The sequence below is a fragment of the Alnus glutinosa genome, chromosome 2 (genome assembly GCF_958979055.1).
Source record: "Alnus glutinosa chromosome 2, dhAlnGlut1.1, whole genome shotgun sequence".
Classification (NCBI taxonomy): domain Eukaryota; kingdom Viridiplantae; phylum Streptophyta; class Magnoliopsida; order Fagales; family Betulaceae; genus Alnus; species Alnus glutinosa.
The window spans coordinates 31,261,797-31,288,062 of NC_084887.1; the positions used below are offsets into that span (position 1 = coordinate 31,261,797).

Below are 26,266 nucleotides of genomic sequence, written 5' to 3' on the forward strand. Positions count from 1 at the left end.
GGTTTTGACTAATTTGGGCCGCTCCAACGAGTCAGATCACATGGGTGTCTTAATTGTGATGGTCCAGTCCATGTATGGCGTGAAGATGGTAAAGAGATTAGTTAAGTTAATTAGCATTACTGTTCCCAATTAAAGAAGCGAAAAAGAAGCAAAAAAGAGAATACGTTAATTAAGCTCATGAATGAAGTCTCAAAACCCTCTTGGAATGGATATAAATTTGACAGAATGTATATATAATTGGATGAATTTTTCCGTTTCTTTTGTACATTTTCTTCTTTTAATTGAAGAGTATTCACTGGAAAATTTTCTACACATTTTTCTTTTCTAAGCTGAATCAACAAAAAGGAAGAAGCTGTATTAATCTAATGAATCAAAATGTTCTTTTGAGATACTTGAAATCCATCGATGAATCAACACACTCCAGCTTATCCCTGTGAAGATTCAGCAATTTCAGCAACTCAGTGACCTTTTCCTTTATGCCCTCGCCACAACCAACTTGCAAGAGAACCAGAAGCTTCTGAAAGGCACCCGCTTGAATTGCGTCGACCAAAACACCGCCCTCGTTCTTCTTATCATTCTGGCAGAGCTTCCAAAGAATGGAGACAGCAAACTCCGTCGCCAACGGTGATATCTTCAACATCTTCTTAACCAAAAGAGGCATGGTTAGAGCGTTCTTAGAGGCCTCTTCTCTGGCTTCTTTGCAATCGCAAATGCCAGCCAAAACGCCTAGAGCCCTCTCGCAGATTCCTTTTTCCGAGTCGACGAGGATTTCTAGTATAAGCGAAACCACACCCAATTCCACAAATCTTGCTGTGAATCTCAGACCGATCGCAGATGGATAGATCATGTAGAAAATTGCTGTTAAAGAGGCCCTGGTAGCCTTGGGACAAATTGGGTCCCTGATTATCTCGACCAAAGCTTCGGCAACTCCTTCAATCTCTGCCAAGGCATCAACATGTGTTTGATCCAAAGAAAGAAGCTCTTTGAGTACTAAAACCACGTTTTGCCTTGCCGAAAGATCCCCGCCGTTCAATAGCCATACCATGCAACCTAAAGATGCCGCCGATCCTAATTTCGACTGCCCTTCTTCACCGAACGGGAACATCCACGTCAAGACCGACAGGATCTCCTTCAACAAGTCGACATGTTTCTCAATTGAAACGCTTGCAAAAGAATGGAAGGAATCCGACAGCACAAACCCTGTTCCGCCGTTCACAATGCACCGCCTGTTACGCTCGCTCTCTTTTCCCCACGCCTTGATCTTCGCCACCAATTCTCGGCATCTTTTGTGATCCCCGCGTTGAGTTGAGACCGCAATCCTTGAACAAATCTCCGAAGCCTCATACCGGGTCACCGGGATTCGAGGCGTCGGGATCCTTTCAATCCCATAAGAACGATTCTGAACACACCAATCCTGAATCATCCTACGCAGTGCATGGTTTGGGATTTGATCGAAGCTTGTCAATACCTGATTAGTGACCGGACAGGTTTGGTTCCCCGCTTCGATCCACTTCTCGATGCTCTCTCGATCATACGTGATCCCGGTGGATATCGCAACGGGATCTTTCATCAACTCCAGAGAAATCGGGCACCGAAAGTCGCTCGGAATTCTGATCTCTGTGTCTAAATTGCCATTCAGAACCTCGCTGTTCTTGTTGCCGCCATGGCTGGCTCTCCTTCTTCTCCAAGATAAAATCATTGTGGTAATAGTTTGAATCCGTGTTATCCAACAAAGGGAATATTATGTCTTTTGCTTGTGGAGAATGCGAACGAGTCTCAAGGGGTATTTATTCTCTTCCTTAACGCGGGGTCAAAGCTAGCCGGTAAGGTAGGAGAAAGAAAATTGCTCAAAATCAAAGTAAAAGCAAGATTGGTACGTTGCAGTGTTTGAATGTTGACCGTTGAATAAATGTTCAAAGCTGTCCGTGGGGCCCAAGGCTTACTGGCTATTTAGTTTTAAGTCGGCTGAGGTTTGACCAGCTGGCTGGGTTTGGTTCAACCACTCGGGCGAGTGTGGACTGGGTCACCGCCTCTTAAAAGACGAATTACTATTGTCTCAAATTATTTGTTCTTTTTTTTTTTTTTTTTGAACGGGTATGTAGCATTAAAACTCAAATATGAGAAACAAATACAAATTGATCCCAAGGAATAGGATCTAGGGACATGAACATTCCCTAAGAACAATGCTTCTAACGCTCACAGGCATATCCTCCAGCCATCTATTATCCACACAATTACTAGAGGCTTCCTTTGCAAGAGTGTGGGCTGCATTATTACACTCTCTTGGAATAAAAGAGAACAAAACAGATCTGAAGCATCCCTTTTCTAGATGGATATTTTCAAGGAAGTGTCCAATCCGTGAGGGATAAGGAGGCTCCGAGTTTATTTCCTTAATAACCTTAGCTGCATCACCTTCAAAGATAACATCAAGAAATCCAGCCTCTTTACTGAACTGCAAAGCTAACAGTGCTGCCATCACTTCCCCCAGGTTGGGATCTGCTCTAACCTGCTTGGTTACACTCCTAGCCCCCAGGAAACATCCATTGTTGTCTCTAGCAATAACCCCCAATCCAATCCATCCTCTCTTTATGTTCAAAGAGGCATCCCAGTTAATTTTTATTGTCCCCCTTGGAGGAGGAAACCAAGAGGTAGCTTTCGCTCTGCTGACTGAATCTTCTTCCCGTTGAGAGCATCGCTCCTTAGTGTTGCACCTTTTAAATTCTAACAAAGACGACTTTGCTTCATCAAATACCACGTCTGGGTGAGCGAATTTCCCATCAAAAATCAACGCGTTTCTGCGGAGCCAGATTTTCCTTGCAGTCACCGCCATTTGCTCCAGTTCGTCCCTGCTCAGTCGGCCCATGCAATATTCGAACAGATCCCTGAAGGTAGGTCCCTCGCAAAAGCACTTTTGGAAGCAGGACTTTGTTGTCCCCCACACGTCCCTAGCTGCACCGCAGGACCAGATTGCATGAAAAATTGACTCGGTTTCCAGTGTACAGCAGGGGCAAGAATTATCCTTCACAATTCTTTTGTGATACAGGTTTTCCTTAGTGGGGAGAACATCATGACATGCCTTCCACAGAAACATCTTCACTGTATTTGGTACCTCTAATCCCCATATTGTTTTCCACACCTCCACCCCCTTTACCGTGTAAGAGCACTGGCCCCCTACTTGATCCTGGATCTCTCTGCCCAGATGATATGCACTTCTAACCGTGAACTCTCCATTTTTGGTGCCCCTCCACAACAACCGGTCGCTTGGCAGAGCAGGACTTAGGGGAATGTTTGTAATTACCTTAGCTTCCTCCTCCGAGAAGACAGACTTAATCAAAGAAATATTCCACCATTTCGTTTCAGTATCTATCAACTCAGCAACCATATCTTTCTTATCTAAGATTTTGGGGGGCGATTGAACTTCATATGTGATGGGAGTTGGTAGCCACTTGTCCCCCCACACCTTGATAGATTTTCCATCCCCTATTCTCCATTCCAGCCCCTGCTTCAAAAGCTCTCTTGCACTAAGAATGCTTCTCCATACGAAAGAGGGCCTTGTACCCAAAGGTGCCTCCAAAAAAGTTGACTTAGGGAAGTATTTTGCCTTTAGGATTTGGGCCGCCAAGGAAGAAGGATTTTGCAAAATTCGCCAGCCTTGTTTTGCTAGCATAGCCTTATTAAAAATTACTAGATCCCGAAAGCCGAGCCCCCCAATAGATTTGGCTCTTCCCATCTTTTCCCAGCACATCCAGTGAATTTTGGAGGTTTGAGACATATGGTTCCACCAAAAGTTCTGCATCAACTGGTTCAATTCTCTACAAAGTGAAATAGGAAGTTGAAACACTCCCATACTATACGTTGGAATGGCTTGGACTACCGCCTTCAAGAGCATCTCCTTCCCCGCTTGTGATAAGAATTTCACCTTCCAGTTATCAAGTCTTTGTGCCACCTTCTCAATAATGTTCTTAAAAGCCAGATTTCGGGATTTTCCAATAAAAGTTGGAAGCCCCAAATAGGTATCAATGCGGTGCGCCTCTGACAATCCAGATAGCCTTAGGATCTCTTGCTTTCTCTCTGGACTGGTATTCCTGCTAAAGAAAATTGAAGTCTTGTTAATATTTAATTTTTGGCCCGACCCCGCTTCATAAGTCTCCAAAATTCGGAATAGTCTCCTCCACTCCACCGAATTGGCTTTGCAGAACAGCATACTATCATCCGCAAAGAAGAGGTGATTCAGCCGAGGGCCCTTAAAGGAGGTCGGGACTCCAGTGATAGCCCCTGTACGTTCCGCCTTACTAAGAAGGGCACTAAGGGCTTCAGCACATAGGAGGAAAAGGTAGGGAGAAATGGGATCCCCCTGTCTAATCCCCCTAGACGGTCGGATATTACCCACAGGCGATCCATTCACTAAAATTGCATAGGTCACTGTCTGGATGCACTTCATCACCAACTTTACCCATTTTGCGTCAAAACCTAATCTATCCATAACTGCTTCCAGAAAATTCCATTCAACTCGATCATACGCCTTACTCATGTCGAGTTTGATACCCATGAACCCTGTTTTGCTCCACATTCTCGATTGCATAGAATGCATAGTTTCATATGCAACAAGGATATTATCTGTTATCAATCTTCCAGGAATAAATGCACTCTGTGTAGGGGAAATTATGTCTGGCAAAACTACCTTCAATCTGTTAGCAAGGACTTTCGAAATCAATTTGTATATAACGTTACACAAACTAATAGGTCTATAGTCCAATACAGAATCCGGAGAGAGATTTTTTGGGATAAGGGCAATATGGGTTGTATTTATACTATCCTCCATCTCACCGGAATTCAGGAAATACAAAATTGCATCACATACCTCCGGATGAATTGTGGCCCAATTAGTTTGATAGAAGCAAGCAGAGAAACCATCTGGTCCCGGGGCCTTGAGTGGGGGCATTTGATTAAGTGCTACAGAAATTTCCTCCACTGTAAATGGCTCAAGCAGTTTCTGGTTCATTGCATCTGTGACCTTCCTGTCAAGAGCAGCAATGCTAGCTGTAACCACCAAGTTGTCTCCAGCAGTAAATAACTCTTGAAAATATGATATGAAGGCTGTTTCGATTTCCTCCTTTGTGTTGCACTGCCTGCCATTCGCATCCTTGATCACCGAGATCCTGCTTCTACAATATTTCTGGTTTGCACTTGCATGGAAGAACTTGGAATTACGGTCCCCATACTTTAGCCAATTTTCTTTGGCTCGTTGTTTCCACCTCAGCTCCTCCTGTTCCATTAAGGAATTCAGTTCCTCCTTTAGTGGACCTTCAGCTCCCAGACTACTCAAATTCTCTTGCATCTGAAGCTTGTGGAGATCTTCTTCCAATTTTTGAATCTGTTCCTCGACCAAATGGCCCTGTTTTCGCACCCATTTCTTCAGAGACCGTCGACAGCCACTCAATTTCCCTTGGATATCCTCCCATGGACTCATGTTCTGTTTTACCCTCCAAACTTTTTTGATGACTTCCTGGTGCCCCTTCTGCTTTGCCCAACTAGCTTCATACTTGAACATAGAACTCTTTTCCCATCTCACATCCTGGGTATGAGAGAAATCCACCAGCAAAGGGTGGTGGTCCGAACTACATCGATGTAAGACATTGACCTCCACTACATTGTAGATAGCCGTCCATGCCTGATTCGCCAAAGCCCTGTCCAGTCGCTCCCGAGTGAACTCCTCTCCGCTTCTACCATTACACCAAGTAAACTTCGGCCCCGAGAAGCCTAAGTCAGACAAACCTCCATCCTCCAGTGCCTCCTTGAACGCTCTCATTTGGTTTGGGAGGCGCGTTGTTGTGCTGTATTTCTCTGCTGCAGAGGTGATTTCATTAAAGTCACCTAAGCAGAGCCAGGGCACAGGGGAGAGCCGGGCAAGATGACGAAGGAGAGCCCATGAATCGGGTCTGCGGGCCGTATCTGGATTCCCATAAAAACCAGTTAATTTCCAGGCTTTGGCATCATTACCCTCGTTAATAACAGCATTAATATGGCCCCTACTAAAATTCTGGATCGTCACCTGTGCATCCAACTTCCACATAGCCAGTCCTCCACTGCGGCCAAGGCAATCTACTACAAACATACCATCATATCCCATCTTTATACGTATAGCTTCCATCTTATTACTCATCAGTTTGGTTTCCATAAGGAACACCAACTTGGGCTTCTTCACTCTCACCAACCGGTGGAGTGCCCGAACTCGCCGGGGGTTCCCAAGCCCCCGGCAGTTCCAGCTCAGCAGAATCATTGGATTTGGCGGGGCTGTACCACAGCCAGCGCCAGTTCGTTGATGGTTCCATCTTGTAGACCTTCCTCCTTTTCTACCTTTTTTGGGTAGCGGAACAGCTCCATCCTGTGCACGCACTTCATCCTCGGCCAATTTCCGCTTGCCCTCAACCCCTTTCTTCTTTGCAGTGGCTGCCACCGAATTTTGTCCTTGCCTCGCCCTCTTCTTCCAGTTAGCCACCGACGCAGGGGACTTCCGAGTTATATCTGTTGCTGTTGGAGGGTTGGGTGTGCTCTCCTTATTCGTTAGTGACACTTGCCCTTGTGGGAGTCCAGAAACAAGCTCCGTTGACTTCTCCGTATGGTTGGGGACTGATGCCTTAAAAAGGAAGACAGCATGCTCCTTCTCCTGTGTTCTGGGCACCACACGTGGATGGTACGTATTGTTCTTTGGGTCTTTTTCCAACAGAATATCGCTGAGATTCTCATCTACATTTTCATAAGTCATACGGCCCAACGAGGGATCCCAGCAGCCCACGTATTTTGTTTTGTTCACCTTCTTGGGCCCACTACTCTCTACATCCTCATTTATATCCCCAGATTCCACATTAGCCATTTTATTCTTTCCATAAGCCACCTCATTGACTATCTCCTTTGTTCCCGCCTCCAGCTCCCGTGATTCTCGACCATAAATCGAGGACGTAACCCCTGTCTTTACATCATCCCGCGATCCTTGCATGCCTTCCAAAAAAGGCGCCTTCTGAACCATACTAGGGTTTCGCGAGAAGCTCACCCCGCCGTCACCGGTCCAACCCCCCGCCGCCGGTGACCCTGAAGACAGAGTGGTATTCTCTGAGCCATTTTCAGTGTCCCTTCTTTCTTTTGATCCTCCCGACTCCCCCGCATTCCTACTCCTCCCATACCGGAATTCACCACCCGTGCTCCTTCGAGGCGGAAAGGGAACACGTAACCAGGGCCCATATTGCTGCTCCTCTCCTTCTCCTGCCTTTGACCGGCTCCCTGGTTGTGCACAGCCAAATCGACCGTGTTTGATAGTACCACAGGTGTAACAGAATTTTGGGAGCTTTTCGTATTTGAAAGCCACCCAGGATGATCGACCCTCCAAATGAAGCATCCTCCCCCTAGCCAAGGGTTTTGTCAAGTCTAGGGAGATCTTAACTCGTAAATATTCTCCCCACCCTGCATCCTCGTCCAGTACATCAACCTCCTCCACGTCCCCGACTGAGGCACCAATCTTGTACCCCGATGATTTGCCCATGCAAGCTAAAGGCAAGTTATACATTCTGACCCAGAACGAAGCCTGATCAAAGCACATCTTTGTCAGTGGGGTAAAGCCATCAAACTCCTTGAGAGACACCAGGTTTCCATCAAAAAGCCAGGGACGGCCTTCCATAATCCGAGACTTGTCCCATTCATATTCAAACTCCGCTATGAATAGGTTTTCCCCTATCATGTTAAACACCACAGATCCCATAGGTTTCCATACCCTCAACAGAGGAGCCTTGTAATACTCCTTAGGGACTATCCTGTCGGCCACCATCTTCCCTACCACGCACGATCTTCCACGGTTGACGAGAGGTACTATGTCCGGGGTATCCAGAGAGACCCCCACTGTTTCCTCCTCCTTTAACGAAAACTTACCCCACATATCTGATATTTCATCCATCCTTTTCACTGCAATGCCACTCGATTAGATCCAGGGATATATGCCCCGAGAGACTGAGCAAAGAAAGCAGGGACAAACAACTCTACGCCCTAGCCGGACTAGAGATCCACAGCTTCACCTAGTCTTCAAAGGGAGAGAAGACAGGGAAGGACTATATTATATATGTCATATCTTATCTCTTTCTAAGACAACAAAATAAAAGTTCAAATTATTTGTTCTAATTCTTAGACAAATGTGGTTGTAAGATATTATTTATAAATTTATTTAACTAAATAAAAATTAAATTGTTTAATTACTTATTTGATCAGAAAAATTTTATAAATAATTTGTCATAATTACCCTTTCAAAATCTTTTAAATTCAAATAAAATTTAAAAGATCCTCGTCCGTTTAAGACCTCTAGTTCATGGGTGCTTCCTGGTTAACTTCACATGAGTGCAGAATACGCGCCTGACAGTCTACAATAGGAGTAACACAGAAGTGCATTACTCAATATCTCATCTTATTTTTCTAAGGGGAGAATTGTATTATTGATCGCCTAAAATTACAAATTATTTTAAGTAATATTAAAATTAATTCATAAATTTATGTGATTAGCCTAATTTACAAATCGCTCATTAGAATTAAATTTCATTAAAAAATTTGACAGATTTCGTTTGGCGCCAATAAAATAACGACACATGTCACTCTTAATATATATATATATATATATATTAAAAATATAAATATATAAAACTTAAAATTATTTTTTTTAAAAAAATATATATATTCAAAAAAGAAAACATTGAGCAGCCACCCTTACCAATGGGGGTGGCCGAGCACCACCTCCAAAAGTGACCAATTGGGCAGCCACCCCTGCTAATGGAGGTGGCTGCACGACACCCCCAAAGGTGGCCAGGGGTGGTGCACGGCCACCCCTAGATCCCTCTGGGTGTGGCCTCGTGCCAACTCTAGATCCCTCTGGGGGTGGCCTCGTGCCAACCCTTTCATTTTTTTCAATTTTTTTTTTTTTAAAAAAATAATTTTTTATGTTTTATATATTTATAATTTTTTTTTTATTAAAAGTGACACGTGTCACTATTTTATTGTTGTTGACGTGACGCCTAACGGAATCTATCAAAAAAATTAACGGAAATTGACTCCAACCACAAAGATATCTGAATTAATTTTGATATCACAGTGAGTGATTTGTAATTTAAGTCAACAATAAGGACCAATGATACAATTTTTTCCTTTTAAAAATTGACTTTAAAAAAAAAATAAAAAATGATGAAAGTACTTATTTGTCATAATACCAAAATTCAAACTTTTAATTATCAAAATTTATAACTCACATCTTATTTGTCACAGAGATTAAAAGTAAGAACTTTTTAAGACAAATTCCCTTAATCTAATCATGGAAGGACAATAATTAAAAGAAATTGAAGGGTTTTTGGAGTGATTCAAAGGTAACCTAAGTAGGATGCTTCAAGCGCAACAAAAACTTTTTAATATCAGAATATTCCGTTTATGTGATTTCAGTTTTATAATTATTATCTTTGGTTTTCTCGTCTTGTTTACATATCTACTAAATAATAAATATGATTTGATGATATAGTTAATTAATTGCATAATCAACAGACTATAGGAAATAAGTAATACAGTCGAAGACTTGATTATGTGATGATACAATTTCTTTGATAAATGGTGAAATGATTGTATGCCCTGTGAAGCAAGGCCTTGAGTACTTGACTAATGTTGCCAGCTGATGGAGTACAGCCCTGACCAATCTTAGAGGCGAATTACACCGATATCCAATTGTGACATCGAATTATGGCCATAATCTAAATGATGCGTCGGGTTACACGCTCGTTGGCATGCTAGCCTTCATGGTATGTTTTGGGTCCGTTGATTGGGCTTTGATCAGCTTAGCTCAAATCGTGGTCCCCTTGAACCGGAATTCTCGACCTGGGTTAGCGGAGTGGATATTTAGTATATCAATTCTTAATCATGTTTCTAATTTAAAGGATTTTTCTTAATCATGTTTCTAATTAACATGTAATTTGTTTGTTATGGTTGTGAGGACATTATCATCTGACTAGCCAAAGGCCCAAAATAACCTAAATGTTATTTTGCCTAACCAAGATGCTAAATTGGGATCAAAATAAACTACATTTGGTAAATTGTTACGGTACACACCAAATTTGGTGAACATTGGTGACTCACCAATTGTAAAAAAGTAATAATTAAAATTTCTAACATTCTTTTTTCAACTCAAAGAAAGATTATTTCTTTGAGATGAAAATAAATTTTTAAATAGAACAGGAAAAGTGAATAGTTAAAATAGAGAGTTGGTACTTTAAAAAAGTAAATAACTAAAATAGAAAAATGTGATTTTTTAACTAAAATTAAAAGTAAACTTGGTGAACCAGCTGTTTTAATGCTGCTTTTACTGGCTTCAAATAAGTACTTTGTTGTGATATTTATGTAAATACTTATTATATATATATGTTGTGAAATGGTAGATTGCTTTAAAAGAGTGAACAATATTTGGAGGGGGGTAAATATATTTTATCCCCTCATCCTCATTTGGGCTTTATTGTTTGAAAAATGATTTTTACACAACAAAAATATGCATAACAAAAGATATGAGTGGAATTCATGCACGTGAGATCCACGAAAAATGATTTACACAATAAGATAAATGGGTAGAACGCATGCATTTGATGGGTTTCACTCATGTGTCTTATTGTACATATTTTTATTGTTCATATATCACTTCTCAGGATCCACATGTATAGATTTCACTCGTATGTCTTATTATGTACATGTTGTGCATGTGTCACTTTGTTTGGTTGCACATGCAGCGATGGTGTGGAAGCGTGAAATTGGGATGTGAAAATAGCACACCATTATAATTACTTCCTGGGCAAAGACACGTAGTCAAAGTCTCAATCTTTCAATATTAATTGGGAAAAATAAGGCGATGCTCGACCGACTCACACACACGTTGCGTACACACGGAGTTTCCAGCACAACACGGATAATCAACCACCTTCTTCATCTCTTCCTCCGCCTCTTCGTACTAATTTCATTTGAGTTTAAATTGGGTCAATCAACTTTTAGAAACCTGTAACTTTTTTGTATAAAAATCACTAAATAATTATATCTTATTAAAAAATCTTAAAAAAAAAAAAGACTAAATAACTTTTTACCCCTGTCAAGATGCGTATTTCCTCACTTCATAGCTTTTTTTTTTTTTTTTTCTTGATAGGGGTAAAATGGAAAAGTAAAAATTCTATTTTTTCTAGAGCTATACTTTTCTGACATGTGCACAAAGACAGTACACAATGCGCAGGCAGGGAGAGAAGTGGGCAGAAGAAATTTTCAAACAAGGCCAATATGTAATGGTTGACATGTGAAAGATATTCTATATACATTATTATGATACAAACTGTTTTATTGTCCGGTATTATGGGATGCGGGATTATATACATATTAAATTTGTGATTTTATTATTGTGTATAAACAAACTCCTCTGTTTGGTTTGCAAAACGGCTATGACTTTAGAAACAAACCCTCTATAAAAACCTTGTATTGTGATAGTCGTTTAGTAAATAAAAGTTAGAGAAATTGTTAAAGAAAAAATGGGAGCTCACATCATAGTTATGATCAGAATGATTATACTTGTTGAGCCATGGACTCTCACATCCAGATATAATTTAACGGATGTCGCAAAGAAGGAAGTCAAAAAAAAAAAAAACCCATACGCTTGTATGGACATTTTGTTCATAAGGCTGGCAACATGCCTCCCTTTTGAAGGTATATGACTTATCGTAGGTCAGTTGTAGATTTTGTATGCTGCTTATGGCAGCATTTTGGTTGTAATAGACATTAGTGGTAAAATTATAATGACAATATAAGTTCGTAAATATAAAGATCTATTTTCAACAAAAGCTTTTGTGCATTATGTCCCTAAGCGAGTTTGTGGTTCATAAAATTAAAAAGAAATATTTAAAGTTGGTAATTTTTAGGGGTTGGTATCGGTTCAGTAAGTCGGTCGGTTAACCGACCTTTGTCGGAATGTACTCAGGTGAATTATTTCGGTTAAGTCGATTAATAGGCGGTCGATTAAATCGGTTAACATTGGTAATGAAACGACGTTGTTTTGATTTTTTTTAAGGAAAAAAAAAAATGATCAAACGTTTCATTTTTACTAAAACAACGTCGTTTTGTTTTATGTTGGCTCGGTTCGGTAAATTGGTTAAAAGGCTGTTCGGTAACCGAACCGACTTTCAGAATAAAATTTTTTACCGATTACCGAATCAAAATTAGTCGGTATAGTGATAGGTTGTCAATGACAGTTCGATTCAATTCGGTAGGTGATAGTGGAATAATTTGTCCATTCTTAATAATTTTCGCCGTGTATGTTTTAGTAAGTAGTAGCGCGTCATGTAGAAAATCATTTACTTTCCGCTTTACGGCTTCATATTTAAGCCAAGGGCATTACGCTATTGATTGCATTCACGTGGACTTTATTGTCTTGTGGAATTTTGGGCTTGAGTGTTTTTGCTATTGATTGCATTCACATGGACTTTGTTGTCTTGCGGAATTTTGGGCTTCAGTCCTTTTGCCGGCCTATAGTGCTAGCTACCCTAATTGGCATAAGTTTTGAGCTTAACTCCCTCCCTAACGGACCAGGACTAAAAGATGAAACGGTTTAAGAAAACTCTCAGTAGCTTACGTATATCTCAATCTAAAATAACTAACTAAAAATTACTTTATCTAGTTTAGCTAATAAATTTTTAAAAGGCATCATATATCTGATTATTTATTTTTAACTCTATATTATTTAGATATACTTTTTTTTTTATTTATCGTAATTTTTTTTTTCAAACAGTTATATTTGGTCATATTTGTCTACGATCGTTTTGTTAAAACAGTCATTTTTCTAATGCAAATTTTTCAACGTTCATTTTTTCTCAAACGGTTATTTTCTAACAGTCGTTTTATTAAATCTGTCATTTTTCTGATACAATAATTTTTGAATGGTCATTTTTCTAACTGTCATATATTTAACAGTCGTATTTGTCAATGATAAATATTTGCAAAGCAATAAGAAATACTATAAACTAAAATTAACTGTACATATCTTTAGCTGCATTTATAATATGCCATAAAACAAAAATAACAAGGAAGATAAATATACAATGTTGTAAAATAGAAAAAAAAAAAAAATATATATATATATATATATATATATATATATATATATATATATATATATATATATATATAAGAAAAATAATTTTTTTTTTAAAAAAAGACAATAAAAGACAAAAATCGACTGGTGGCCAAAATAAAAAGAAATTCGACCTTTTATTCTTTCTTCAAGCGGTTTGTCATGTGATTGGAAAGCAGAGCCGGTTTAAGAGTTATTTATTCTCTATTTTGGTTTGTGTTTGTCGTAATATGCGTGAGATGAACAATAATTTTTTATTATTTATTAAAAAAAAAAAAAAAAAAAGAAAGAAAAGAAAAGAAAAGAAAGAAAGATAAGTGAACAGTATAATTTAATGAAGTGTGTTTTTAATATCCGTACAATACCCTGCCGTATTGTACGGGATGCCCAAATTTTGGGCACTTATGACATATGAGATACCACTGTCCCACTGACATAATTACAAATCATATCAAAATTTTCATTGTCCACATTATTAGCCATGGAAATCCTAAACGGCTCTCACCATATGTTGGTCCTTCCAAATTTCAAGGTATATACATTCCATCAATTACAATTGGAGAAATCATGGCATATGATCAATTAAATGATGCTATCATTACAAATCATGGCATATGATAAGTTTCTAAAACGATGTCAATTTCAATCTTTTTTCTTCAATTGTGATATTTTTTTTTTTAGCAGCATCTTCAGCTGCTATCAATGTGTTATGATTTTTTCAATAATGCATATTTAATTCTAAAATCTTTATAAAAAAAGAGAGCAAAATTTAAAGGTCGTTTTTTTTTAGGGTTTTTCATTGAAGTTCTAAACAAGTGATGAATACCCAGACTAGGTTTCCAAGAAAAATATGTGACAGTGGGATGAGATAAAACATCAAAAGGTCAACAAAGTTTACACAAAAAACAGCAAGGAAGAAACACATGGAATGAATATAAAAATAAAAATAAAAAAAATACACCACATCAACATCATATACAACCATTTTTCATCTCCCATCTGCAGATGTAAAAGACTCGGCAAATCCATAAGGGCGTGTTGGTATGCTGGTCTGAGTGTTGTCTAAGCTTGGAAGGAGCGAAGAGGAAGAAGACTCCATGTTGCTTCTACCTTCATAAGCCTGCCACTTCTTTAGTGCTTGAGGCAGTGACATTTCAAGGTCAATGCCATATATGTCTTCCGGATTTTGGTCACTTGGCTTCCAGAGCTCCACTAGAGAAGAAAGCACGTTGACGGCGTGACCCATGTCGGGTCTTTGATACGGTTCCCTTGCACAGCAATGTCCGGCCAACTCGGCGACAGTGCTGACACTGGCAAGTGTTTCCTCATTGAGGTCGATTGTCGGGTCAATTGCCTTGCGGAAAAAGTCTTTGTTGATGTGCATTCTTTTGAACCATGTTACAAGGTGCATGCTCTCCTCAGGTTGAGTCTCGTCAAGTGCTCTTCTCCCTGTGATAAGCTCCATCAAAATCACACCGAAACTAAATATGTCCACTTTGGTTGTCACTCTGCCAGTAACTGTAATCACAAAAAAAAAAAAGACACAATTTTTATATTGGAGGGAGATGTTTGAGTAAACTAAGGAACATCCAAGAAGATGAAATGCATGCTTGAGTAAGTCTAATGCCAAAAAGAATGTAGACAATTAATAACGGGCACAGAAGTAGAAGATGAAGAACCTGCATATTCTGGCGCCAAATATCCAAAAGTTCCAGCAATTCTTGTTTCAATTGAGCCTTTCCCCTCTGGAGCAAGACGCACAAGGCCAAAATCAGCGACCTTAGCTCTCATATCATCTCCAAGAAGAATGTTTGAAGGCTTTAAGTCCCTATGTATAAAGCTTTGATGGGCCAAACCATGGAGATACTCAACACCCCTGGCCACATCTAAGGCAATGGTCAACCTTCTGGTCCATTCCAGTGGTTTCAATCCTTCTTCTGCCCAGTTGAAGAGATGCGTACTGAGTGTTCCTTGAGGCATGTATTCATACACAAGAAGCTTCTCATTCCCATCCAAGCAGTACCCGAGAAGGGCAACAAGATGCCGGTGCCGGACCTTAGTCAAAACAGCAATCTCAGACTTAAATTCTGTCGATCCCTTCCCAGCTATTACCCCAGACTCCATTCTCTTTACTGCAATTTTTGTACCGTCGTGCAATTCGCCTTTGTAGACTGTCCCAAAACCTCCTTGTCCCAATATATTTTCTTTGCTGAATTCATTAGTCACGCTCCTCAGGACTTGTATAGATATCACCATATTTCCTGCTTCAACCATTTGTATATCGCCAGGCTCGCTGCTAGGAACAGTTTGGGTCTCACTGATTGCACCAACACTAACACTTGAGCCTGCAACTGTGATCTTCACACTCTCATTATCGGATCCAGAATGGTGAGGATGAATCACCATTGCATTGGGGCTCTGTACTCTGCTAAAACGTTTTTGCTTCATCTTATTCAGACAGAAAACCAACAAACCAATCAAGAAAATCACAAAGACAGCTCCGACTACCGAAAATACAATTACTCCTATTAATGTCGAAGATTTCTTCTTGTTACCGTGTCCAGAACTGCCACCATCTCCAGAACCTGTTCTTGTAGATGGAATCGTCGAATTCTGTGATGGTGCACCTTGAGATGAAGAACTACTCTTATCCTTTCCTATATCCTGGTTACCATTAGTATTCACCATCACATTACTCTTAAAAGCAGGAATTTTCCCATAAAGCTGATTGCTTGAAACATCTAGCTCAACGAGTGCAGGCAGAGTAGTAAGCTCCTCCGGAATCGAACCGATGAGATTGTTATCAGCAAGAACTAGTCTTTGCAACGATTTAAGCGAAGCAAACTCAGGAGAAATTGAGCCCGTGAGACCCATCTTCTGAAAATTTATAACAGTTATATTCCGATTGCTACAAGAGATCCCAACCCAATCTACACACGGATCGTTCCCCTTCCATTGCTCTGCGAACCTTTGCGGGTAACCCATTGATTTCACAATCAAAAGCAATGTATCGACTCTAGAATCACACGCACCAGGAGTGGGCAAACAAAAGCTATTCGAGTCATTAGACATGTCTACTGCCACCTCACTCGAAAACACCGGCATTGGTCCTTGAAGGAAATTGTTTGTCAAATTCACAATCTTCAGCGATTTGAGATTCACCAACGATATTGGCACAGGGCCGGTAAACCCGTTATCCCTCAAACTCAAGCTCTGCAAGTCTTTCAAGCCCGAAATATCTGGCAACGGACCCGAAAACGCATTCGAATGCAACCAAACCTCTTTCAAGGAAGTCATGTTCTGGACAACATCAATGGTGCCACTAAGCTTACTCTCGCTTCTCTGCCCATTAACCCAGAAGGACTCAATTTGCGAGTGAGCAAGGCTCTTAGGTAACCCACCTTCGAGGTAATTGAAAGACAAGTGCAAATTAGTCAGACCCAGGAACGCATCGGCGCTGATAAATTCCGGTATAATCCCGGTAATATTGGCCGAATTCGCCGAGAAGTTCTGAAGCGCCGTAGCGTTTCGGAGACTTTCGGGGATTTGCCAACCCGAAAGTGGGTTATTATCGATCTCAAAGGATAGAAGCGAAGACATGCCAGCAAAGAAATCACTAGGAATGAAACTAAACTGGTTGTTACTAAGCATAAGCACTTCCAACGAGCTTAGGCCGTTTAGGCTAGGTAGAGGGCCAGAGATGTTGTTGTACTGAAGCTCTAAGCGCTGGAGTTGGGTGAGGGTTGAGAGTGTTGGAGGAAGTGTACCTTGGAGTTCTTGGTGCCCGATTTGGATCCGGGTGACCCGTTTGTCGCCTGAGCAGATCACGTGCTTCCAGTTGCAGGGGTCTGAGTCGTTGGACCACCCGAGAGACTCCGGTGGGCTGAGGCTCTTCTTGAGAGCTAGCATTACCAAAGTGTCATCAGTTGGGTTTGCTTGAGAGCTTGCACAGAGGAAAAGTGAAGATAACCCAGCAAGAAAAACGGCCACAAGCTTGTATCCAAGATAAGTCTTCTTCATCATCTTCATTCAGAGAGAGAGAGAGAGAGAGATGGGTTTTAAGGATTTCAATGCATAGCTTAAAACTGCATAAGAACTGGATAAACAGATAAGAGAGAGGTTGGTTGATTCAGGGAATCTGGGGAGTTGGAAAGCTGAAGCTCTGGGAAATTGAGAGAGAGAGAGAGAGAGAGAGAGGGAGGTTGGGGACCTGGGGTTGGTCTCTCTCGAGCAGAGTGAAATTGAGAGCATGCACATGGGATGTGGGGGCCACGGGTCTAAAAGCTATGGCTGTCAAAACAGTGGTGAAAGGCTGGAAGATGATGCGGGTGGGGTTTGGATTTGGATTCCTACAAATCCATGTTGTCCTTGAAAGTTCTTTTTTCTGAGAGATGTGTTGTAGCTGTTGTCTTCGAATGGTGGCCAAGTCGACTTTCGGTATTCCAGTTATTTTTTTTGGCATTTGATTTTGGTACGTGTTCCCTCCCACACAGGGCTCTCTCATACAGGGAAACTTGCTTCTGCTGGGCGTCACAGGCGTTGAAATGGCACATGGCCTTTGTCGACTGAGCAAATTGCACATGGCCTTCCTTTTGTTTGAAGATATTATTGCCTCTCTTTGCTGGAATTTTGCAGTTTTTATTTCTTTATTACTCCATGGCTTCTCTGCTCTAGCCTCTAGACTTACGGCCACTGAGTTTTATACATATATACTTAAGAAAAATGGACAAAGCCGATCCTTTCATGAGTTTTATACATACTAATTTTATTATTTGTCTATTTGATAACATTATTTTATTTTATTTTATTTTTGGGTCAAAATACTCGTCTATTTTAAAGCATTCATAAAATCCAAGAAATTATTTTGAAATTATAGAGTAGTAGATCATATGATCTGTAATTGACTTTCAGCGCATCTAATTTAATGATCAATAATATAATGGCAAAAGGGAGGCATGCCGTGGGTTGGAAAAACAGCTTGAAAAGCTGCCGAAAGGTAGTAGCAACTAGCAACGCGCTATCACCAAAGTTCTGATCTGTTCTGAGATGTGCTTGGGAAAGTTGGGATAAGGCAGCAAGGTGCTGTCATGACTCGTTTGTGCCACAGGGCCTCGGCACGTAGCTAGGCTGCTGCAAGGTAGGGTGTAAATTGCACCATATAATAGACTCATAATATTCCTAATTATCATTTGTATTCACGCTACGCGGATGACAGATTTTAGTCACCATCAGCCCGTTCACGGCAGGCGGATCTGCTCATAACCGCACATAGACGAACGTTTTTTTTTTTTTTTGTACTAATTGCCGGTGATATTCGCTTTGCAATTTAAGCTTCTTTTTTTTTAAAAAAATAAAAATAAAAAGAAGAAGCTTTTTTAATGAGTTTAATCCAATTTTTGAACTAGATACAACTTTAAATTGTAATATGAAAATACAAATTGAATTATAAACATTAGGCAATGCAAGAATTTATAAACTGAATTATAATCTAAAGAAAATTATATGTTTATAAACTTTGCATAATACAAGTAAATTGAGAAGAAACTACAAAATACAATTCGATTGAATTATATTCTCGAAAAAAAAAAAGAAAAAAATAATTGACTTCAATTGCCTTTAGATAAGGCGTTAAACGACATCGTTTAGGGATTAAATCCTTAAACGACATTTTATAAGACAAAATATTCTTTTATACATAAGGTATTCCACTCATACGCTTGCAGATATGATATATGCCCACTTAAGATTAGGGGTTAAAAATTCGCTTATAATCTATGTGAACGGGCAAATAGTGAATGAGGACATTTTTTAACAGTCTAGTTCAAGGGTGGACCCAAGACTTAGAGCCTGTTTGGTTGCTGTTTTGGAAACAGATTTTCTGTTTCCAAAACAGCGAAACCGGTTTTGTCACTGTAGCCTTGCGTTTGGGTACTTGTTTTAAAACACGAAATGCGTGAAAACAGAAACAAGTGAAATACGAAATCTGAGAACAGTTTAGACCTGTTTTCGAAAACATGTTTTATCTACGATAACGAAAACAAGCTAAATGCGCTTTCAGTTTAAGTGCACAGTAACAAGCACAGTGCACTAGGACGGTGGTTCGATTCATGAGAACTGCATAGCAAGCTCTTCAAATCCTTCTTCATTTCCACCTGGTACATCTCCTTCCCTTCCCGCATTCATTTCCCCAACTACTCGTTCATTTTCACCTGTTACATGCTCGTTCATTCTTTCTTTCTTTCTCCTATTCTCTCCCATAGGAAGAAGAGGACAGGATTTTTTCTTTTTTTTGGTACTACGAGGGAAAGAGAGGAGAGGATCTTGAGGCTAAGGTGTTTGACAGAATGCCTCAAAGAGAGGTTGGGCTGTTTAAAAGAAATTAAAAAATAAAAATGAAAAGGGTACATGAAGGCCCATAGGCCCTATACTAAGGTTATTCTTAATGACCTAGCTGCAAAATCTATCTTATATTTAATGGCTTTTTTCTGTCTTGATAAAAATTGATGGTACTTGTGGCTCTTCGTAACTCCTATAAAAATTAATTTTAAAATTTTTTTGTTGAGATTTCTCCAAGCAATTTTAATTTTGTTTGATCTGAATCTACATTTTCGTTTTATGAATGTATCCTCATCATTTTTTTTTGGTCAAATCAAATTTGTGAATTGATATGTGTCCATAATGTTTATGGAGTTGATTTTTTTTTTTTTTTTTCCCTTGTTTTATTTTATTTATTGGCCTATTGAGTCAGACTTACCCTTATGGCTTATAGTCTATTTTTCTTTCTTAAGGAAGAAATTGTTTTGAAAATAATTGTCCAAACACTTCAAACATTATTTTTTGTTTTTGAAAACTATTTTTAAAAACAATTTGCCAAACACTTTTTTAACAAAAAAACAACAGAAAACAATTTTCTATTTTTGTTTTCGAAGTTTTCGAAAACAATTTTAAAAACAAAAACAGAAATCCAATTTGCCAAACGAGCTCTTAGGTTGTGGTACGAGTGTCCCCCAAAATTTTTAAAATTTGTCAAAGTAATATCTATAAATTTTTCCCTTCAAAATTATACTTTTGTCTCCCCAAAATAATATTTGTGTCCCCCTTTAATTTATTTATTTTTTATTTTTTTAATTTTGCCCCCTCTTCTAACATAAAAAAAATAAAAATAAAAAACTTAAAATACCCCAATTTATTTAGTTTTCATCCATATTCTAGTTCTCCTAACCAAAAACTCATTTTGGTTTGGGACTTTAAGTAATTATTTTTTAAGTGGTTATTCTGCAATCATTTAAGTTCACAGTATTTGTTTTGCCATCACAAGTTAAATAGTTTAATAATTTATTATTGCACTATTGTTTGACTCAATTTTTAACATTGTTGTTGTTTGGTGCTTCGGGAGATTGTTAGAAGAAAGAGTCCACACTCAAAGATATCGTTTTTATTAGACCCTATAAATCATGTTTAATTTATTTTATTAGTTGTTTAAACTATTGTATGTTTGTGATGCCATGAGATTGAATTTAAGTCTTCTATACTTTTTTATTTTATGTATACTTAGAAAGCACACATATAGAGAGAGAGATACGTATTTAAGGGCTTTTGTATTTATTTAAGTCCGTCTCCCTAATTAAAAAAAAAAAGATAAAAAAGATAAAAAAGATAAAAAAAAAAAAAAAAAAGAAAAAGAACCATCTTCCCACACCAAAATTCTGGTTACACCGCTGGCCTAATTGAACATCCTTACTGCTAGGTTTGTTGGGTGATCATATGAATGACTTGAATGTTTGAAAAATGCTCTGCTTTCCAAATATTTTTTCCCAAGAGGCAAACTCATTGTCGCAAGTCCATGAGCTGGTACACTGAATCCTTTGTTCTTTAGTAACAAAAGAAAGTATACTACCCTATAATTGTGGGGCATCACGAACTACTTTTTTCAACTACCAGACAACTTTCCAGCATAGAAATTTGTTATCCTAACTACTACTAGCTTTTAAACATAACATAATAGGAATTAATAATTTTGGTAATTATAAATATAAGATTTATGAAATTTATTTGTTCGAGTAGGTCTTGAGTTGACCGCCAACCTGTTCAGACAGTGAGCCCTATAAAGACTCTTTTATATTTGTTGTTCGAATTGCTAACAATTGGAATAAGAAATTAATGAATATTTGGATCCACCAAACTTCATAAAGGTCGATAGAAAAAGTAAGAACCCTATTAAAGGTAGGAAATATGTAAATTGTTGGGGTTATTCTACATTGGTTGTAGAAGGGGTTGGATGGTCAGTTTATAAGTGTGAAAGAAAATATTATCTCATGAGCTAATTTTTGGGGTTGAGAGAGGCCTAAGACCACTTAACACTAGTATCAAAGCCTAGTTTATCAACAATTCTCAAGGCCAACAGTCCACGGGGGAAACGGGTTGTTCCTGCTCCGACCCAATGCCCGATGTGTGAGGAGGAGATTGTTAGAATTATCCCACATCGGTTATGGAAAGGGTTGGATGTGTGGGAGAAAGTTTCCCTTCATGAACTAGCTTTTGGGGTTAAGAGATGCCCAAGACCACCCAACACTGGTATTAAAGCCCAATTTACCAACAAGTCTCAGGCCCAACAATCCAAGGGAGAAACGAGTTGTCTCTGCTCCGACCCAATGCGCGATGTGTAAGGGGGAGATTGTTAAGATTATCCCACATCGGTTGTGGAAGGGGCTGGATGATCAGTTTATGAGTGTGAGAGAAAGCACTCACCTCATGAGCTAGCTTTTGAGGTTGAGAGAAACGTAAGACGACCCAACATGAATATGGATGAGTAACAATTTAATTCGTTATACGTAGGACTTAAAATTGCTATAATAAGTTAAATAGTTGTACAAATGATCATATCAGTTACGTTCCATGTTATGAAAATATTGCTTTTTGTTAAGTTAAATATATTTTTGTAAGAAAGAAGTACCCCACCAAAAATACTTTGCAACCAACTTTCTATCACATAAAAACTTTTTCAAATTTTGGAAGGAGACTCCTTGTCCTTGACATGGTTTTGGGCTTTGGCTATGCAAAACCCCTCCCAGGTTCTACATTGGAAGTTTGATGATTTAATTTTTTATTCTGTTTTTATTATCCCGTCCTCTTTCTCTTGGAAGGCTCAGAAAGTTCACAGCACCTATCATGTGGCATATTAGGCCGTAGTTAGAGTTTATTTTGAGTACATTCTCACTTACTTCTGCCCTTCCATCTTTTCCCTTATATAATGGCAAGTACCCACCTCTCTCTCTCTCTCTCTCTCTCTTTGATTGTTTAGCTGGTTAGCGGATGGTTGCCATTCACATTTTTCTCTTCATGAAATTTTCTTACCCAAAAAAAAAAAAAAAAAAAAAAATTGAAATAAAAACATAAAACACTTAAAATAAAATATACCCTTAAAATATCGCTTTCAGAAAGTTAACCTAACTCACCTAATGTTCCATTTTATCTACAGCTTTATTTCCTTTAAAATCTTTTTCACCTAATACCAAATTTTATTGTCCTAAACTTTATATATATATATATTTTGGATTTATGTACGTCCATTCATTGTGAAGTGTATTGTAAGATTATTAGTAGCAGATACCCTATAAGTGCTTTCCTTGCCTAAATATAGGAAAAATGTAAAAAAAAAATCACAAAAAATCACATGCAACAGATTCCTTGCAGGTTTCCTAAGCATTCCCAATGATTATTATAATCATAAACTTGATTCTCTCTCATCTCACCTATCTTAAAATGAAAGAAAAATAAATAAATAAAGTGAAAGTAAAAAAACAATATTTTAATGGTTTAGGGAAAAATTAAAGGAATCTATTGTAGAGTGTTTTTAAATAGGGAAGCAAAAAGTAATTTTATTCTCTAAACTTAGGATTTTAAAGAGAGAGAGCAGTAGAAAAATGGATTAAATCTTTTTTTTATTATTATTTTTTTTTTTAAAAAAAAAGTATTGATAAATTTAATGTAAAAATTTATTATATTATTATATGAATTTTTTTTTTTAAAAAAAAAATATATATATATATATATACTATCTAGACTTTCTACTCTAAGCCCCATAATGTATTGAAATTTATTATTATATTAAAATGAATTATGTTTGTATCTTGATGACCGTGATGATCTTTTGAGTTCCATCATTTGGGCTTTTGTTTAGTTGGACCCATACGGCTTGTTTGTCTTGAAGGGTATTTGAAAGCACTAAAGAGCTGGGCTCCTGCACTGCTTAAGAAGCTTGCTTTTATTAGCAGAAGCCATAAAGCTTGGGCCTTTGTTTTTTGAGGTGAGCACTGAGCATGACACGTCATTACAATTAATAGATGATAACTAACAAAAAAAAAAAAAAAGAGGAGGAAATTTGAAAGTTAATTAGTTGTACGTTCCATTATTCTAATGAGAACCTTTTTATTTTTTTTTATTTTATTTTTTACATGTCCACACAAGAGGGGAATTTGAACTAATAATTTCCGCTTCTTGAGGCGTGGTCCCCAACCGATTGAGCTAATCCTTAGAGACAATAAGAACGTATTAATTAGGATGTTCTCTTCAAAATTGAAAATTTTCTATGTTTTTCTTTTTAATATTTTAGTGTAATTGAGAGAGAATGAATTGAAAATTTTAAAGTCAATTTAATTTAAAATATATATATTTAAATTAAATTTATTAGTGACATGGCAAATGAAGACATAAAGTTTTGATTTAAAAGAAGACATGCACAAAGTTTTGATTTTTGATTTTTTAAATTATGTATATGAATATAAAATTATAATGTTTTATTTATTTCATAAATTGCTTGTTTTTTTTTTTTTTTTTCCGGATAAATGATACTCAATTATCAAGAAAGAAAAATACAAGCAAATGGTAGCTCCTAACAAAAAGCAAGAAGACAACCAAACCTAGCTAGCATCACATCACCACATGGAAAACAAATAATCATCCTTAAAAAACAATGACACAATCAAGCACTAGAATCTACAAACCCTAGCATCCACTATATATATATCTAGAAAGCGAAATGTGAGAAGGCAAACCACATGCATGAGGATTAAAAGGAGAAATTAATTACAAAGGAACAAACCCTAATTGGAATACCAATTCATCTCTTGGAAATTCAATTGATCGAATGGCATTGCTGCATGTTCCTTAAAAACAATATATAGGAGTCCCATTTTCTCATTCATTGAATAATATCTGTTCATTCTCACACCTTTTTCTTAATGTTTTTACCTTTCGACCACCTTTGCTTCACCAACAGCTGGAAAAGCTCAATCAGACTTGAAAGGGTTCGATCAAAATAGAAAAGAAGCTAAGTGTGAGTACTATACCAATAAATAATTGTTAAATTATTATTTTATGCCGATAAATAATTTGATAACTGGAAAAGCATGCATGGATCGATATGCTAACAAAGTTTGGCATATACCACTCTAAAGTGGCCGGACCTAACTAATCTGCACTATTTATGCCAAATGTTTATAGTAATTAACTATGTATATATATGATAAAGCAATTAATTAAGCTTGAGAATATGTTAAAGAGCCACCAATATAGTGCATGGAAGAATGTACATTTAACTAGTTATATAATAAGAGACTATAATCATCATTCGACAGTTATTATATAGTACTAACTACTAGCTACTAGCTAGTAAGCACTGAACATACGATATAAAGAAAATGTTGAACAAAACCCACTTAAACCAACTTTAATGAATTTGTAAATTGTGAACGTACATATTCCTCTAAATGGTGATTTAAAATGTTGCTAAAGGTATTACACAACTTTTAATACAATTTCTTTAAAAATAAGCATGACAGTTCATCTCTTGAGTGATCAAATTATTCTTTAAAATAGTTAGTCACCCTTCGTTATATCATTGGAGGGGGTGACACCACTGCCACACTCTTAGGAGTAATCTCATCATTATTTGAATTATTGGAGTAATCACGTTCACCTCTTGAACCCTACGAGCTCTCGTCGGTCACTCTAATAACATAAATGGCTAGTGTGGTATGGGACAAAGAGACAATGATGGGTTTTGGGTTTTGTTACGAATTTTCATTAGATTAAGATTTAATGATGAAATGAAAAATTTGACATAAAATTTGTAGTAGCCAAACAATTTTGATAAAAGAAACATAAATATATATGAATGGTCGTAAAAATGGAAAGGATAAGGTTGAGAGGTTACTGATAGAAGAGGGCGGAGGTAATCGAAACGTGTGAGTTGGGTTGGGGACCAGTTAAAGTTGGTAACGGAGTTTGGGACGAAGGCCCACCGGCGTGCCTCGGGAAGCACATTGAGCGGCGCGAACGTGGAAGTGTCGGCAACTGCAGAGACTAGAACAAAGTGTGTCACTGGCTCACGTGCATGTTCTGTGATAGATCAGTTCGAAACAGCATAGGAATTAATGGAATTTGTTCATAATAGATGCATACAGTAGTCCTTTCTTTTTCCCCTTCCCTAGATAAGACTACTGTTCCTTTTGTTTTTTTCCCTTTAACTATTCACTTTCTTTACGTGCACAATTCCATCCGACAGGCTCAACCTCCCGTGGATTCTATGACATGTCCATTTTGCATTGGTAGGATGTGCACACCTTTTTTAATTAAATAAAAATAATTATAATTAAAAGAATAACCTAACCTATATATCTACTTCTTACATGACTGGGTCTAGGCTACCAGCCTACTTCTTTGTGTCCAAATTTAATTGGGATTGCATCGTTTGATACGCATTACTTTTTATGCTTTCTCATTATTCTAGGTTTAAACTAAAAAACTAGCTACTTTGAGCATGTGCTTTAGCTAGTCTTCTAATCACCTAATCACTAGGTATATTTTTGAATCCCTAATAAATTTACCCGCACTAATTATCACCCTCTTTAGTCAAGTATATTGCTATTGGATTCGATATGAATTGGTATTAAATTTTGATCAAAATTACGTTAAAGAATGTGAGGGTGAAAATTTGTGTAGCAATCCTCATGTATAATTTTTGGTTTTGAATTTCTTTTTTAATATTCATATGACGTAACGGATGAGAAGTTAGCGGAGAAATGACTAGATATATTGTTA

General features: G+C 37.9%; 2 protein-coding genes across 2 annotated transcripts; both read right to left on the minus strand.

Annotated features, from left to right (window-relative positions):
• Positions 1–206: 206 nt before the first annotated feature.
• On the minus strand, positions 207–1,771 carry LOC133859445 (U-box domain-containing protein 21-like). The gene has a single exon (XM_062294853.1). It carries the CDS (start codon positions 1,697–1,699, stop codon positions 371–373), a length of 1,329 nt encoding a protein of 442 aa, XP_062150837.1. The 5' UTR covers positions 1,700–1,771; the 3' UTR covers positions 207–370.
• Positions 1,772–14,001: 12,230 nt separating this feature from the next.
• LOC133859446 (receptor protein kinase TMK1) lies at positions 14,002–17,839 on the minus strand. Its single transcript, XM_062294854.1, has 2 exons — positions 14,845–17,839; positions 14,002–14,683 (listed from the first exon to the last, which is right to left on the minus strand). The coding sequence occupies exons 1-2, from the start codon at positions 17,192–17,194 to the stop codon at positions 14,154–14,156; spliced, it is 2,880 nt and encodes a 959-aa protein (XP_062150838.1). The 5' UTR covers positions 17,195–17,839; the 3' UTR covers positions 14,002–14,153.
• Positions 17,840–26,266: the final 8,427 nt, after the last annotated feature.

Excerpts from the sequence above, each read along its gene's own strand:
- LOC133859445 (XM_062294853.1), bottom strand. The coding sequence starts at position 1,699 with ATGATTTTATCTTGGAGAAGAAGGAGAGCCAGCCATGGCGGCAACAAG.
- LOC133859446 (XM_062294854.1), bottom strand. The coding sequence starts at position 17,194 with ATGAAGATGATGAAGAAGACTTATCTTGGATACAAGCTTGTGGCCGTT. Across the intron at positions 14,684-14,844 it reads TTTGGCGCCAGAATATGCAG|TTACTGGCAGAGTGACAACC; the intron begins GTTCTTCATCTT and ends TTGTGATTACAG.